Genomic DNA, 18,212 nt, shown 5'->3' with positions numbered 1-18,212 from the left:
TCTCAGTATGAAACAATGTCGTACTCCGAAGTATATATATATTATTTGTAATATATATATAACAAATAAGTAGCAGAAATAGGGTGTTCATCATCACCAAGTTGGCGCGAATTTGACCACATTTCCCGCTCCCTTCTACTTCGTATGAATCAATCCTCGACTGCAATTTGAATACGATCAACGCCGGAGGTGGCAGCTCTTTGAAGATCTGCGATTTGGAACCAACAAATAACTCATTTCTCATGCCTGCCTAAGCCGATCCTCATCTTCATCTTCATCAATTATGTTGAGAGGACGAGAAAGTTTGGTCCGCTTGATTGGAAAACGGCGGCGCTTCCTTCCTAATCGCCTAGCTCTTCTCTCCTCTCCCGTCGAGGCAACCGCTCATCTCCCTTTTTCTTCTGATTGCCTTTTAAATTCTTTCTCCACTGTTGGCTTATACGTCTCTTTGTTTGGATTTTATAGAGCTCTTTAAATCTCTGCGCTGATGAAGATTCCAAGCCCCTTCCGGTTGAGACGATTCTGGACGCTCATAAAGATGGGGACATTGGAACCAGTGATTCTGGGAAATATGTTACTTGCCCAGTTTGCAGCAGCAGAGTAAATGGGGAAGATTCCATTATCAACTCCCATCTGGGTATTATTCTATTAACCCTATTCTAGTAACTTTTGTCTATTATTCAATTATACAATCTCATCCCTGGCGATCCATTAGAGAGGAATTGGAAGCTTTAAGGGATTTCAATGTGCATCAAGTCGTCTATGGAATCAACTTTTCTAACTGCTATATTAATTTAATTATTTATCTTTTGATTTTTATAATGTCTGGACTTTGTGGTTTCCAGATGCATGCTTATCTAGGGGAACGAAGCGGAAGTTGACACAGAGCACTCTTCTTCAATTAAACTTCTCTCCTCGATCAAAAGTTAAGCATCAATCTTGTGTTCTGAAATTAGAGAAAAATGAGTCTTCTGCAGATCCTGATGACGATCTAATGGAAAGTGTTGTCCACAGACTGCCTACAAATGCCTCTCATAATGAAAGTAGTGACAAAATTCTGTGTGAATCATTAGTAGAATGTGTAGAGCAGCGACAGAGGGACTGTCTATTGGATACCCCAGATAATAGTGAAAGAACTAATGGTGCTACAGAAATTTGTTCTCCCAAGAATAAAGGAATTACATCTGAGATCGTTACTGACAAGGATGATTTATCTGGGGTGATTCTTGAAACTTATATTGTTGGTCGTAAGTTTAGTGATGAAAAGGAGTTAAATCTTGGGGCAAACATCTCTCTTGAAAGAGATCCTACCAATGTAAAGGATCCCAATGCCATCAAGGTTCATTTCTTCTGATTTTTTTTCCTCTTACATTAATGATGGAAATGTTTGAACTCTAATTTACTTGCTAAATAGAAGGTTTCAGGAGATTGGCTACTTAGACACAGAAGCATTTCTATTTACTAACAGTGTAACCCTTTACTAGTATCAACTATTTTTTTGAACAAGATACAATATAATGGGTATAAACTGTTGTAACTTGTAAGTGCATCCTATTAAAACTTCAAGTATTTTCGTACTATAACACACTTGTACTAGAAAATAATGAATGAATGAACCATGAAAACTCCTAGCAAGAAATTTTGAAATCTGCAAATGGAAAGTAAACCCAGCAGGGGAACCAAAAAAAAGAGAGATTCAAACTCCTTGCTGGAAAATTTCTGAATTAATACTCGGGTCCATTTGGTATGTAGATATCATCCACTTCTGACTCGATGCATGTTAAAACTTTTGGTCATTATATCAGCTAGTTGTTCCCTGTTTGAACATAAGGTATTACAACCTCAGCCTCAAACATATATCGTGACATTATATTGTGAGCAGGCCATGAGTATGAGAACGTGTAAAGATGACACATGACGGGCCAATGACGAGCCAAATTCAGTCATTTGACCAAGAAAGTTTACACCCCACAAGGGGAATGACTCTTCATTTCTTTTGATGTGCTAGTGTCTGAAAATGTAGTAAGGGGGATGGCATTAGCCTCCCTGTTAGCATGTAATATGACATGAGTTCCTGGTAGCATGTAACATGCCATGATGTGAGCAAGAGATATGGAACGAATAAGGTTCTTTTCTGATGGTAGTTGGAATTATTTTGCAGTGTTATAAGTGTGTCAGTGTTGCACCTTAGGGTTTGTATAGTCTATGGATAATGCCCTGGGTTGTTTAAGATAATGCATTCTCATTATTATACTTCTTACTTATTCCCTGGCCATAATCCTTTGATAAAAACCAAAGATAATGTCTTTTTAAACCCTATTAGGCTGGGGAAGTCCAACTCAATTCTTGGTATAGCTGTTTTTCTTGATCGAGAGAATTTCCTTAGGGGTCATATAGAAATATACCCTTGGCTGATTTCTGGCTCCATATACTGATAGAACTCTGCTTCTATTATTTATGTATTAGAGCAATTACAGGGTTGAGGGAGATTTGAGAGCTCCCTGATCTCTCCTATCCAAACCTTCAATGAGGCAAAAACTACCAAAAAGATACCCCTCCCTCTACCACAGCAGAACATATATAACTAACTCTCTTCACTGCCCAAACACCCCATAACAAACTGGGGCCCACAAAACAAAATTCCCTCTTTACCCTACTCATCACTCCTAACCTTTTTCCTACTGTACCTTTTAGTAATCGGGGGTCTATCACTACCCGCCGCCCAAAAAGTCACCTTGTCCTCAAGGTGAAAGGTTGGAAACTGCCTTTTAATAGTCTCTGAGGACTCCCATGTAGCATCTTCAACGGTACCGCCTTCCCAACGAATCAGCACGTCGTGTCCCGTAGGTGGCTCCAAACGAGTACGGATCCCCAGCACTTCTACCGGTTGAGGTGGCGCTACGCCATCCTCCTGGGTGTTACGTGGCAATGGAATGACCGGAAAAGTAGTACCAACCGCCTTTCGGAGTTGGGACACATGGAACACCGGATGAATAGTCGCCCAAACTGGTAATGCCAACTTATAAGCAACGGGACCGATGCGTTCCAGTATGCGGAAAGGCCCCACAAATCTTGGAGCTAGCTGGACATTGGAATTGGAATGGAGGCTATGCTGTCTATAAGGCCTTAGTTTCAAATAAGTCCAATCCCCCACTGCGAGCACGACATCACGACGCTTTGTATTCGACTGAGCACTCATGCGTTGTTGGGCCACCAACAAGTGAACTTTCAATTGACGTAACATAGTATCCCGATCCTGTAACTGCTGGTCAACCGCCGAAACTGGGGAAGAACTAGGCTCATACGACAAAACTGGCGGTGGTGGGCGACCATAGACAGCCTCAAAAGGGGTGGTCTTTGTAGCCGTGTGAAAAGCAATATTATAGCTAAATTCTGCCCACGCAAGCCACTGTGCCCATTTGGTGGGTGTGGTCATGGTGAAACAACGTAGATATGTCTCGAAGCATCGATTGACCACCTCCGTTTGGCCGTCGGTTTGTGGGTGATAGGCCGTGCTCCGACGAAGTTGTGTCCCTACACAACAAAATAACTCTTCCCAAAAAAGACTCGTAAAAATTTTATCTCGATCAGAAATGATGCTCCGAGGTATCCCATGGAGACGCACAATCTCCTTCACAAAAAGGTGGGCCACCGAAACTGCTGTGAAGGGGTGTTTCAAGGGTATAAAATGGCCATATCTCGTCAACCAATCTACAACCACCAGGATAGAATTAAAACCATCGGATTTGGGTAGGCCTTCCACGAAATCCATCGAGATGTCTTCCCAAATTCGGTCCGGAACGGGTAGAGGTTGCAGTAACCCAGCAGGGGCTAAGGAAAGGTATTTGGCTTGCTGACAGATTGTACATTCTGCACAAAAACGCTGAACAGCTTGACGCATACCCGGCCAATAAACCTCCCTACTGATGCGGGCCATAGTCTTGAGGAAACCCATGTGACCCCCACTGGAGAGTTATGAAATTCCCTTAATAAAAGTGGAATAGACGGGGAAGATGAGGAAATTACTAACCGGCCATGGAAGAGCAGGTTGCCATTCCTTAAGGAATATCCTGCCATTGTTGGTTGATCAGCCTGCAGAGCTGTGACGACCTTGGATAATTCAGCATCGTCCCGAATTTCTTGGGCAAAAATGGAAGTGTTGAGTCCTCCAAGCAATGATAATGCGTTGAGTTGAATGGGTTCCGGCCGACGAGACAAAGCATCAGCGGCTTTGTTTTCCAATCCCGGTTTATATTCTATCTCGAAATCATAGCCCATCAATTTGGTGATCCATTTCTGATATTCATTTGGGATTACGCGCTGGTCAAGGAGGAAACGCAACGCCTTTTGATCTGTTCGGACGATGAATCGATTTCCCAGCAAATAAGGCCTCCATTTTTGAACAGCCATCACAATCGCCATCAGTTCCCGTTCGTAGACAGCCTTGTGTTGATGAGTTATGGGCAGGGCATGGCTATAGTAGGCGAGTGGCTTTCGGTCTTGCATCAATACGGCCCCCAATCCCGTACCGGATGCGTCGGTTTCCACCACAAAAGACTTGGAGAAGTCAGGAAGGCCAAGAACAGGGACCTCACTCAAAAGCTTCTTCAATGTGTTGAAGGCTACTGTGGCTTCCTCGGTCCAGAAGAAATTGTCTTTCTTGAGTAATTGAGTCAGCGGGAAAGCAACGATGCCATAGTGCTTGACAAACTTTCTGTAATACCTGGTGAGGCCGAGAAATCCACGGAGTTCTTTAATGTTTGTCGGTTGAGGCCATTGAACCATGGCGGCTATCTTCGCAGGGTCGGCTGCCACCCCCTTCCCGGAGACAATATGGCCCAAATACTCAATTTGTGGCACCCCAAAAGAGCATTTCTTTTCATTAGCCACCAATTTGTGAGCCGTGAGGGCGTGGAAAACCAATTTGAGATGGTGCACATGATCTTGCACTGAAGAACTGTAAACCAAAATGTCGTCAAAAAATACTAGGACAAACTTACGTAGGTAAGGCCGCAAGATATCGTTCATCACTGATTGGAACGTGGAAGGGGCGTTGCGTAAACCGAAAGGCATCACCAAGAACTCGTAGTGCCCATCATGAGTTCGAAAAGCGATTTTGTGCACATCGTTGGATCGAACCCGAATTTGATGGTACCCGGACTTTAAGTCAATCTTGGAAAAAATTGTGGCGCCAAACAATTCATCCAAGAGTTCCTCCACTACTGGAATTGGAAACTGATCGGGGACCGTAACCCGGTTGAGCGCTCGATAATCCACGCAAAAACGCCAACTTCCGTCTTTCTTTTTAACGAGAAGAACCGGGCTGGAGAAGGCACTAGAACTGGGTTGGATGATACCTGCCACAAGCATTTCCTGGACCAATTTTTCGATTTCATCCTTCTGATACTGCGGATAACGATAGGGGCGCACATTTCACGGGACCAGCTGACGGTTGCAACTCAATAGCATGGTCTTGTTGCCGTGAAGGAGGAAGTCCCTCAAGAGGTTGAAAAACCTTCTCAAATTCAAGCAACACCTTCCTCACTTCAGGTGGAACCTCTCCGGCCCCCGTAGTGTCCTTAGTAGTCCCCTTCGCGAGGGAGTTTAGTTCAAGAATAACTCCATGCTTCTCCCCCCTTATAATTCGTAGCATTGCCTTAAGAGTTACCTGGGTTCGTTGGAGCCGAGTATCTCCACACAGTTGGACCCGGCGATTCCCTAAAGTGAATGCCATTGATAATTTGGCCCAATTCAGAGTGATGTCCCTCAACGTAGAAAGCCACTGGACCCCCAAAATTATGTCAGCACTACCCAAAGGAATAGGTAAGAAATCCTGAATGACAGTAAAATCTGGAAACACAAGCTCAACTGCCTTGCACACCCCGTAACTAGTTACTTCATCACCATTACCCAAGACAATTCCATACCCCTTCGTGTCCGAGATTGGGAGTTGACAAGCACGAACCAAGTCTAGGGCAATGAAGTTGTGCGTCGCCCCGCTATCCACCAAAGCCACAATCTCTCGCTCGCCCAATCGCCCACGTACCTTGAGGGTCTTTGTATTTGGGGAAGTTAAACCCACGAACGAATTCAAGGATAGCATCACCAAACCCACCCCGTCCGACTCGGTTTCCGGCCCGATGGTATCCACAGCATCCTAAAATTCATGGCCCACCGCTTCAATTTCTTGTACCACGAGGATCTATAATTCTTTTTTCTTGCAACGATGACCCGGCGCGAATTTTTCATCACAACGATAGCATAGCCCCTTCTCCCGTTTGGATTTGAGTTCCGCATCAGAAAGTCGCCGAAATTGCCCGGCGTTTGTGCGATCGCCACTTTTGGTCGCCGATTCTAGGGTTCGCAGAGGATTAGAACGGGTCGAATTGAAGGACACCGTTCGGCTTGACCCTTGGGTTGGCCCAGATGACTTCACTGTGCTGTTCAATCCCCCTAATGTCAATGGTTCTGATGCCTTACAATTTTTATCTTCAAGTAATTGGGCCATTACCATCATCTCTTTGAGCCCATTGGGCTTCATCACCCTTACTTCCTTTCTCAAGTCCTCCTTCAACCCATTGATGAATAGGCTTTCAAGAAGAAACGCAGGGACTCCATCAACCACACCACCCGCCTCCTCAAACCGCCGACGATAATCCCGGACGGTGGTTTCTTGTCGTACCGCTACAAATCGATCAGAGAGGGTACCTTCCAAGGTGGGTCGAAAACGCTGAAGCAACAACGCCTTAAATTCTTCCCAGGTTTGGATGGGTCTTTGTTTCTCTTCCCACAAATGCCAAGCTAAAGCCTCACCCTCAAGGCAAAGGATCGCCGCCTTCAATTTTTCATCGTCCGCTAACCGATTGATCTTAAAATACCGTGCGACCCGGTGTAGCCATCCGTCTGGATTTTCCCCTTCAAAAATCGGCACATCCAACTTACGAAGACGAAGATCGAATACCAGTGCCAACGCATTGGAGAGTTGAGTCGTCTCCTCACTTGACCCCACTGCACTCATTGGTGTTTTCTCCCCTGCCTCCACACCTTTCTCCGGCCCTTTCCCTTTTTCATCGATTCCCATTCTCTGAGCGACAGCTGTCATCCATAGCCTCATTTCCTCCTTGAACGAGGTCATTTCCTTTTTCCACGAGTCTTTATTTTCCTCCACCGTTGAAACTATCCCTGAAATTTGCTGCTCCACAGCTTCTACCCTACTTTCCATCCTAGTAACCATCCCAGAATTCATCGCTCTGATACCAAAATGATAGAACTCTGCTTCTATTATTTATGTATTAGAGCAATTACAGGGTTGAGGGAGATTTGAGAGCTCCCTGATCTCTCCTATCCAAACCTTCAATGAGGCAAAAACTACCAAAAAGATACTCCTCCCTCTACCACAGCAGAACATATATAACTAACTCTCTTCACTGCCCAAACACCCCGTAACAAACTGGGGCCCACAAAACAAAATTCCCTCTTTACCCTACTCATCACTCCTAACCTTTTTCCTACTGTACCTTTTAGTAATTGGGGGTCTATCATATACTTTACTGGCCACACCATGATCTATTACCGAGTGTCCCAAAAAGCATGCAAATTCGAGCAGGTTCCTTGTACTAGAAGCCCATCTTCTATGTCCCTTCATGAAAACTTACTGATTAGGCCCACTAAAGGAAGGTCTCGTCATTTATCTTAGAGTCATTCTTTGAACGGAAGGCTACCTGCAACACTAGCAAACTCTGTTTATTACAATTACAATTACAACTGCAATGATATCCTGCTGAAAATATGACCTCCATATTACTTTCTTGGTAGGAGATTGGCTACTTGAATAAAGATTTATTGATAATAATTAAAGCAAATGAAAACTGACTGCTAACAGGTCTAGGAGAACTGCTGAACCTGCCTGAACACTCCTCATGAAACCTAATCACTTAGAATACTAAAAAGTAAAAACATGCAGATAAGGGAAGAGACAATAACCATGCAACTCCTAGTACCAAGAGAAAGTCATCTGTAAATCTTTTTCTGAATAAAGAATCTAGCACAGAAGCCTAAAGCACTAGGAAACAGAGAAAATCTAAACCCTAACAGCTACAAGAACTCTAACTTCTAACAACATACCTGCTGCATTTTATTTGTTCATTATAGTAATTGCTGTCCTTTTGATTTAGGTTATTTCTGCAGATTCTGGATGTTGTAAGATGCTTGGGTTTCTCCCACGTGAATTAGCTAAGTTTTTGTCTCCTTTGATTGAGAAATGTTGCCTAAGCTTCAAGGTACCTCATTTCTTTGGCCTACATGATAATTTTCATGCATTCAGTATTATGATATGTTTCCAAATAATTTTCTGGTATAATACTCTAATGTGCAAAGGAAAAAATATTCAAATAAGGGAGAGACAAGGGTGACGAAGAAATACAACAAATATTTCTTAGTTGAGATACAAGTTTGAATTTTAATATTAATTACTTCATTATTCTTTCCTAATTCTAACACATTTTTCTTCATGACATGGTAATGAGGGAGAATGCTCTAAATACGAACCTTTGTTGGATGATTTTGAAAATTGAATTGAGGTTTTTCTTCCATGTTCCTTTGCAGTTGGGTGGATTGATAAAATTCACCTTTATTTATTCCCAACGAAGGGTACCTACCTTGGGGAAGATGAAAGAGTTTACCTGCTCAAACTGAAACCACTACCTCACCAAAAATAAATTAGCACAACTCTGATGCCACTTGTAGAATAAATTAGCACAACTCTGATACCACTTGTTCAATAAATTAGTGCATCTCATTTACCAATTGTAGAAGAAATTAGCATAAAATAAAAGAGGCAATCTCTCGAGGAAAGTGTCCAAGTGGACACTCCTTGAGAGAAGACTCTGTCACTCTCTAACTCACTTTCCTCACTTTTCCACTTTCTTCACTAACTTCACTTGATTCACTCACCTGGGGGACATCTCTCCTATTTATAGGAGAAGGGTCCTTGGAGCCCAAGCAAAAGGATCTTTCTAAGCTCTTCTTAAATCTTACAAATCTTACATATTCTAGATGTTTCTTAATCTATTCTTATCCAAAGGAACTCTCTGGAATTCCTTGGAGCCTAAGCTAAGATACTTATGGAGCATCTTTTATATATGTATTTACAACCTTCAAGAATAGTATAGAAAGACTAATACATTAAAGAGAGATATGTAGAGATATGTAGAGATATGTGGAGACTCCAAGAACTTCTAGATAGGTAGTGTTGTATTTTAACAAGTAGTACCAGCCTAAAAAACTTCAATGATGTGCTTGGGCCCAAATAGGATTCTATCGTAATGTTTCCATAAGATTTATGAGTGGAGTTTTCATTTTTTTTTCTTTTTCCGGCAGAAATTTAAGAGTAGAGTGGAACATATTAAACGGACTCTGTTAATTTGGATTAAATGTTTCATTTAGCTAGTGTAATTTGTTGGCTATTATAATTTTGGAAATTATATTCTTTAACTTATCTAGTTTAATTTACATCATAAGTTGCCGCCCGGAAAAGGAGGGGAAAATGAATTTTTCAGACTTCGATTTCTTTCAGGGATTTGTGACTACTACTCCCAGAAGTTCTGTTGACGTTGTGCCCATAGAGATCATGTGTGACAACATCAAATCATTTCATGAAAATAGTTGTGATGTTGAGGAGTTCAAAATTTTGTGGAGAAGTGTTCAGCAAGTAATTGATTCTATGAAGAATTTCACACCTAATGCACTGAAATATCAGAAGAACTTTTGTCTGTTAGTACAAGAAGTTTTACAGTGTTATACCCATTTATTGTCAGATGATGAAAAACATTTTTTAGGTATTTGATCAAATTCATTTATTTTTAGTTATCCAGTTTTTTTCAAGGGTTTTCCTGTCTTTTATGAATTCCTTTTTGGACAGATTTATTCAGTTCACTATCAGATGATAGTCAGAGGCTTTTTATTCGGCTTTATATGCGGAAAGGTTTGGTTTATAATTCTTTCTAGTTTTCTTTATATTCTACCATCGTTTGCAATTTACATTTGATTGAATGTAGTACACAAGGATAGTATGGCTAAATTTTTAGAAGGTTATGAATAACAAGAACTGTTACTAGTAAATAGACTTAGAAGGTCTGGCATGGAATGTTCTAATCCTCTCTGTTAACCTTCTGATTCAGACGTGATAAGAAATAACATGTCAGGGAGCAGCTTGGACTTTTTGAACAAGATACAAACTTTTCAATGTAAAGAAACACAAATGTTTAAAAATATAAACTCCCAAGGTTGTGAAAGAGAAAAATAAACAAAACAATAACAAATACAAGGACATAAGACTAAAAGGGGAGGTACAAAAGCCTCCCAATTTGAAGAAATCAAATTAGGGGAATAATTCTCAAATAAGTTGGAGAGAGCACATCATTGAGAGACTTTGAATTTAGCTATACTGAGGCATTCAAACGAAGATTTGTTTTTTCCTTCAAAAATCCTTTGATTTCTTTCAAAAAGCTTGAACAAAACGACTTTAACCCCATTGTGCCAAAGAAGACTTGCTTTGGAGGCAAAGAATGCCCCAAACAGCAGTGAATTCATATTCCTCTGGACATCAAGGCGAAAAACCCAAAACAGGTTGAATAACTTGCACATTTATCCATATGAAACAGAAGGTTAACAATCTCAAGTTGGGTTTTTGTACTAATAAGATGGCCCTTATTCTGCCAATAATAAAAGTACATTTTTCAATTGGCTGACTTCTATTTTGCAATAGTACCGTGCTAGTGCTAGTGTTGGTAAAAAAAGTTACACAAGAATTTCCGGCCTCTTATAGTATTTTGCTTGTGGATAATTTAATCATTCATTAATGATTTTCTGCTAAGATCAATGAAGATAAATGGAGTAAAGGACCTTTAAGCAAATTAGTATACTTTTTTCATAGTTCTATTTCACCTGCTGTCATATTCGGGAACAGCATTATATCAGTAGTATAATGGTACAGGTACAATTATAAAACAGGATAGCTGCTCACATTTTTCTTCTGGTTCTTGCATGTTAATTCACAAAAAAGAGGTAGATAAGCTGTTGTTTCCTTGTTCTATTGGCACATTTTTCTCTGTGTAATTGCCTCCAATGACATCATCTTACATTTTTTCTATCTTAACTTTCCCTTATAATACTATTTTGTTTCCTTTACTTTCCTTTGTGTCCAAAATATTTATTTCTCGTGTTTTGCTGTTTTGTCCTTAGGACCATGGTTTCGGATGTCTTGTACTTCTTACAAAGAAATATCGGATCCTAAACAGGCAGTCAAAGAGCTCTCAGGTATCTTTTCACCACATACATAATTATCCTTGTAAGTTTTGAAATTGATTTTGGAATCCCCCCCTCCCCCCTCATGGGCCCGCCACTCCCTCCAGATGCAGGTTATCTATGTTGCTTTGATATAAGTGAAGCAGATAACAGTGACATGATCCAGACTTTGAATCTTCTCACTGTCCCTGAGCTACGTGAAGTTATGTGCATGCTGAAGAAGGTTTGTTATTATTAGTGTTCCTTTGCTCTCTAACTCGTTGATTGGTGCATCCTAGTCATAGAAATGGTTGAATGTGTGGCACCATAAATTCAAAACGTTATTTTGTTGTCTACATAGGCCAAGGGGAAACTGGACTCGAGGGTTTAAGATCTTTAGACTTAATTAGAGCAACAATATTGATGTTTTGTGTGTTATCTATTGCTTGTTCCATTTTATGAATTTATGTTAATGTTATCTTTCGAGTAATCCAAACTCCGCCACACAAAGTGATCATCTACAAATGTTGAGTTATTGGAACCATATTTTTTCTGAAAAAGGAAACAAAAACTTTGTTTGATCGTTGAAAAGTTACAAAAAAAAAAAGAAGATAAAAATCTCCATTTAAGCATATTACATTAAAGCACCCCAGTAAAAAGGAAAAGCCTCAAAGAATATTACAAAAACATGCCCCTTTTGGACAAAGGGACCCCCAATCACTCCAGACTACAGGTTCCTCCCAGCTGACACCAAGAAAACTTCAAAAAGAATAGAAAAATGTTTCTCATGAGAAACTCAGTCCACCAAACCTCAAAGAAGAAAAGAGAAAAGAGAAAAAGAGAAGAGTGATCTTTGGAATTTACAAGAACAAGAAGAAGCCGAACTTTAGAATATAAAACTAAACCATGCTAATAATACTCCAAGAAGAATCTTAAACCTTCATTTTGTGAGAGTCCTGTCAAGGGTATAGGGGAATATTAGTTTGTTAGTATGAAGGGGTAGTATGGTAATTAGTATGGTAATTAGTTAGGGTGAGTTGTTATAAATAAGGGTAGTAGGGAGAGGAGAAGGATATCTTGGAGAATAGTATTTTCGTAAGGAACTTGAGAGAGTTCTTTGGAGAGAGATAGCCCTCTCGAAAGGCTATCGGTATTGTAGTTTCTGTTTGAGATTTCAATATAGTGTTCTAGTTAGGTTCTTATATTTGGGATCCTAACACATTTTTCCGAAGCCAAAAAACTCCAAAACCAAAGAAAGAGCCAACTTCAAGATCCCCAGTACACCAAGAAGATAATAAATGCCAATTCTTATTTCCACCAATAAGAAGTTTAAGATCAAACACTTGAAAAGGTGATTGAACTAATTGGAAGAAGTTGGATCGCTTCAGTTTTAAAGTGGTAAATGTAAAGTTTGGGTTTGCTCAGAACTACTATCACGTGGATGTTCGTGTTCCCACAGAGTTATTGCCAAGCTCTCAAATCTGATCTTGTCAAGGCAGTAAACCTAAACAATGTTTTATCTGCTATTTCAGCCAAGTGCTAAACATACAGTTTCCGCCCAGCTCTCTCCCTTTCCTACCAGAAGTTTCTTTGGCTAGACAGAAAGCTATTAGATTCTTTCTAAATAACCATTAGTTGGAAAAACTATGCATAGAATTTTTACAGGACTTAGATTTTTACCATGCTTTTAGCTGATTGAATGTCACCAAGCATGCCGTAACCAAAACTATTCTCGGTATCTCATAAAAGTTTGATAAAATTGACATTTGCTTGTTTGAGCATCTAATTAAAACTCAAGGACACAGTTGTACAAGCTATAGAATAGATCTTGTTCAAGTAAAGTCGTCACTTGTTTGAGCAAACTGCTAATAGGATAGCTAAAAATATTATTTAGGTATTAAGGACATATTAGTAATTATTCAAGGAGTTTGTTGGTAAGAGTTGATTATAAATATAGTGGGTGGAGGGGAGGAAGCTACGCAATAGTTTAGTTAGTTTAGGCTTGAGTGAGAGGGAGGGTTCAATTATCTCAAATTACTTGATAATGATATTTCTAAATTTTCTATATTACCAATATATTTCTCTGGTATCTATCAGCATCTTATGTTTTCTGTATATTATGCTTTCTTGTCTATTTTCCATCCTTCTATTGCTCTCTGGACTTGGATTTTTGCATGTTTTTCTGATGTTTCTCCTACGTCTTTTTCCACTTCTGTTGAGGCCTCAGAATTGCAGTATTGGCGTGAGAAAAGATGATATTGTTGCCTCTCTTTTGTGCTCTTACAAAGATGGACTATGGTATATATGCTTTTATTTTACCAAAATCATTTACATGTTGTAATTAGAAATCTGAAATTTTTCTTTCACATTCTTTCTGCAGTCCACTACTTCCAGATCTAATTTTGGGAGTAACAGGTATCTGCATTAGGATATCATCAAAAGCTGAGTTGCTTATCTGGCGTGCTGAGGTACCTTTATGTTTTTCAATTTTTCATCTTTGGCATAACTCTCATCAGAATGTTTGAGGCTGATCTATTTTTTGACGCAGAATGTCAATTTTGTTGCTTGTGCAGAGGCTTTTCTTCCTCAACGGAGAGCAGGATTTGTCAGCCTTTCTGCTTGTTGATATGGGAATAGTCAAGTATCCAACTTACAGCTGCATAATTTCAGATCAGATTTTCGTGAATCGAAGTGATTTGCTTGCTTATGAAGAGGTCTAATTTGTTCTTATGCTGATTTTCTTTTATCTTTGTGATATTTTGCTGTGTAATGCTTATATGTTATAGGCGATTGAAGTTGCACAACTAATTGATCAAGCTCTTGATGAGAAGGACAACAAAATGGTTATAAGATGTGTATCGATTGCTGACTCTCATGTGAAGCCAAATCAATTTACTACCCGTGAATCAGTTCCACTTTGTTCATGCTTTTCAGCATCATGGATTTTTTCAAAAGTGGTCTCTCTTGGAGTTTCCTTTCTTGAGCGTGAGAATAGGTAAATATACATTACTGCTCCAACCCCATTTTATATATGCATACACATATATAAAAGAATATATGCATACACAGACACCTACATGCATGCACGCAGACATATACAAACATATATTCATGCTCCAGCCTACCATCTTGCCCTTTGTTGTACAGTGTACTTACTTTGACAATGAACATCGGTTGATTACTACATAAAGATTATCAGAAAGGGCTGGACGTAATATCACCATTCATGACCTGAAGTGATTTGGTTTCTGAGAAGCTGTGAGAATGGATAGTATAAGTGCTTATGGACTATGATCCTTAATGCACCTAAGAGGAGAAAAGAGGAAATAGAAAAAATGACATACATCCTTGCCTCAAAAACACAACTTTTCATTTTGACAAGACTCCTTAATGTAATTAGAATATGAACAAATCTGCACTTGACAAGACCCTTATCTGTCCCTCCTTTGTTTTGCGAGAATTTGAGATGCCCCTTGCATCCAACAATGTGGTGGGCTTTTAAGATTTACATATAATCTGATTATATCTCTAACCTTTTCTTCTTTATTCTACTGGTATATTTGTACTCATAAAATCAACATTCATGTATGGTCTTTTATATTGTATTACTACTTATTACTCTTATTAGTGGAAAGTAGGATTCTGCCCTTTTTCATCAACCCTAAGCACCAAAATTTTGACAAGAGCATTATTAGCACTGGACTCTGCCTTCTTTTGACTCTTTTAACCATCCGTGTGATCCAAGCTTCTTTTATCCCTGGACTCTACTCATTTTGCTCCTCACTGATCAGTAATACGAGCAATAAGACTTAGCTTTGCTTCTTTTTGTTTGATTGTCATGAGGCTATTCTATTTAATCAATTTAATGTTGTATTCTTGGAGTAAATTTATAACCTTTTTTATACTTTCAATTTGATAAAGGATGCAGACAAAGCTTTATTGATTGATTGTTGAAAAAATAGTCAAAGCATGCTTTTCTTATATAACTTTGAGAAAAATATGTTCGTGGTAAATAATTATTTCTGTTAATACTTGCATGTAACATCATCATTGAGACTAAAAAGGAACTTGTATTGCTGAGTAGGTACAATGATGCAGTGCTACTACTTAAGCGATTGCTAAATTGTTACACTTGTGATGGAAGAAGAGGATTCTGGACGTTAAGGTTGTCAATTGATTTGGAGCATATGGGCTATCCCAGTGAGAGTCTCTCAGTAGCTGAGAATGGGTTGTTGGATCCATGGGTTCGAGCTGGTTCGAGAATGGCATTGCAAAGGCGTGTCCTTCGCTTAGGAAAACCACCGAGGCGGTGGAAAATCCCTAGTTTTGCTGAGTCTATAAAGAGGAAAATCACAGAGGTATTTTATCATAAATGGCTTCTGTTACTCTGAGATTCTGATATCTTGTTGGATGCTAATGTAGAAGTTGTTGGTTCTGGTATATGTTAGTGAGTAATCGTTGTGCCTTATATTGCAAACAAGTAGGTACACATTCAAGGGCGACCGTTGAACCGTGAAACGGGTATGAAGAGCAGGTTTTATGGAGAAAGTGGTGATCAATGTTCAGTGGAGCAGCTTGCACTCGAGTATTATAGTGGGGAAGGAGGTGGATGGCAAGGTGTTCATTCAGAAAGTGGCATTTGGTTAACCATTTTTGGACTTCTCATGTGGGATGTCATATTTTCCGATGTCCCCAATGTCTTTCGCACAAAATTTCAGGTATGTTTTAGTAAAGCCATTAGCACTAGTCTCTCAAGTTAACAAACATTTCTCTGATGTTCAATTTCTCTTAGAGATGCATCTGAGTTGGTCAGATATATTTGTAGCAGTCTATAAGACCAAAGATTTCCTTGGGCCTTGGTATCCATGTGCTCCAACGGAAGACGACAAAGCTCGAGTCTCATGTACTTCAAATTCTCACTTTACGTGCCATTTCCAAAACCATAGGACAAATGGTTCTGATTCTATAATGGATTGGATACATATGCATGAAGAACATGATGTATTCAACTTACTAAACATTTAATATGGAAAAGCCCCCCACTCTTACGTTAGTCCGAGGAAGACCATTTAACTGTTACAGTTGTAACTTAAAAGGTTTTATAAGTTCAAGATTCGTCTTCTTAGTTGGAGGATCTTTAACATTGGAAAGCTTTTCTTTTGCAGATTGCTCCCCTGGATTTTAGGACAGATAGCTTCTATTTATTGAGACAGAATAGTATAGAATCTCAACTACAGCAAATTCAAGATGGCATGGGTGAAGAGATCCTTATTACGTCTTGGGAATCACACAAGGGAACAGCATGTACTGGAGTTAACTGGGACCAACACTCACTAGCCGAGCTTCGGGCAGCTGTAACATGCATTGGTGGCCCATGTATGGCTTCACTCTGTCGGCATCTCGCACAAGATTATCGAAGCTGGTCAAGTGGAATGCCAGATTTGTTGCTGTGGCGCTTTCATGGTGAATACAGTGGTGAAGCTAAGCTTGTTGAAGTAAAAGGTCCCAGAGACAGACTCTCTGAACAGCAGCGAGCATGGCTATTGCTTCTAATGGAATGTGGCTTCAAAACAGAAGTCTGCAAAATCACCCCCATCCCGAAATCAGCTTAAAAGGTCGATAATCACTAGAACAGGCAAATCAAGGCTTTCTTCAAACCAAGACTACTCGAGAAACAATCGTACCTTTGTTGAGAAATGGTACAAGGATGACTGTCAAAATCCAAGTATTCATAGATACAAATAATGACTCAAAATCTGCCAACTAGTGGGTTGGTTGGAATTCTGGGCAGCAGAAAATGAAGAAATCAAGATCATCCTTAGATCCCCAAGTAAATGCATTGAAAGGTACATGTGTTATGAATAGAAGATGAAGTGGTACCTCCCTAGATTTCAGGACAAAGATTATGAAAAGCTTTCAAGAGCTGAGCTGTATTTGGAGTATAGTTATCCTGGTGCTTTTTTCACCAATTCTCTGTGATAATTACTTAATTATCACTTTGTAGGGAAGCCATAATAGACTTGATTGTTTGAGGATAATATATGAACTATATTTAGGTGCTGAGTGGTTAGCAATCTTCGTGCTATTACAAATTTGATAGTTCATTATTTTTTCTCTCTGTTAGAGTATATATTAGTATATTTTATATTCTTATATTAATATTAATTTGTCTTTTACCTTTTTATAGAATTAGGTCAACCTTGTATATTTGTCTATATATATAGACTTTAATAGTTAGAATACAGGACATTTGATTCTCTCCAACCTTAGTCTCTACATGGTATCAGAGCTTTAGGTTTCTTGCCCATTAGGGTTTTGTGCCCATTCGGGTTTTGATGCCCGTTAGGGTTTTGTGCTCGTTAGGGTTTTGTCCCTTAGGGATTTTTTCATTGCTATCCAACACAAATCACCGCCGCCGACCATCGCTGCTGTCGTCGACAACTGCCGCTGCCATCGACAACAGCCGCCGCCGCCAACCACCACTGCAGTCGTTTGCTGATTTACCAGCTGTTTTCCAATTGCTATTCGTGGAAAACTGCTATTCGTGGGTTTCGTCTCACCGTCCTTCGCATCTTCGTCGTCGTGCGCTTCCGTCACCGCCAATCGCATCTGGTTGTCGTGGGGTAGCACTTGGGGTTTCTGGTTTCAGAAAACACCTACTTCGGTTTGGTTCCAATCGTTTGATTCATCTGTTTTGTTTGGTTCGGGTGGTTTGGTCTGGTTCTGTCGTTTTGTTCAAATAAGTTCGCTTCTTTATTATGGCTGAGAAGAGATCAATCCAAAAATCACAGAACACAAGTTGAATAGATTATTTGTCTAACAAGTTGGGCATGATTAACATATATGCACCTAACAGTATTTTATATGTTTCGCATCTACTTACTTACTTTTGAGGGACATTTAAACCTTGCTTGATTTTCCAAATTACA

The 18,212-nt window shown here is 39.7% G+C and overlaps 2 protein-coding genes across 2 annotated transcripts; one reads left to right on the top strand and one right to left on the bottom strand.

The window, feature by feature from the left end:
• The first annotated feature begins 71 nt into the window (after positions 1-71).
• On the top strand, positions 72-17,397 carry LOC111022365 (zinc ion binding/nucleic acid binding/hydrolase). Its single transcript, XM_022299530.2, has 15 exons — positions 72-376; positions 466-637; positions 846-1,339; positions 8,175-8,279; positions 9,575-9,836; positions 9,920-9,982; positions 11,242-11,316; positions 11,412-11,527; positions 13,511-13,581; positions 13,664-13,751; positions 13,857-13,997; positions 14,070-14,278; positions 15,368-15,641; positions 15,768-16,001; positions 16,449-17,397. The coding sequence occupies exons 1-15, from the start codon at positions 284-286 to the stop codon at positions 16,893-16,895; spliced, it is 2,844 nt and encodes a 947-aa protein (XP_022155222.1). The 5' UTR covers positions 72-283; the 3' UTR covers positions 16,896-17,397.
• On the bottom strand, positions 1,340-8,138 carry LOC148208335 (uncharacterized). The gene has a single exon (XM_088119746.1). It carries the CDS (start codon positions 7,244-7,246, stop codon positions 6,203-6,205), a length of 1,044 nt encoding a protein of 347 aa, XP_087975872.1. The 5' UTR covers positions 7,247-8,138; the 3' UTR covers positions 1,340-6,202.
• Positions 17,398-18,212: the final 815 nt, after the last annotated feature.

This window comes from Momordica charantia (assembly GCF_013281855.1).
Source record: "Momordica charantia cultivar OHB3-1 chromosome 11 unlocalized genomic scaffold, Mcharantia_2.0 BLBB01000011.1, whole genome shotgun sequence".
Classification (NCBI taxonomy): domain Eukaryota; kingdom Viridiplantae; phylum Streptophyta; class Magnoliopsida; order Cucurbitales; family Cucurbitaceae; genus Momordica; species Momordica charantia.
Note: the sequence above shows the minus strand (reverse complement) of the source record. Positions and strands in the feature narration are given on the sequence as shown.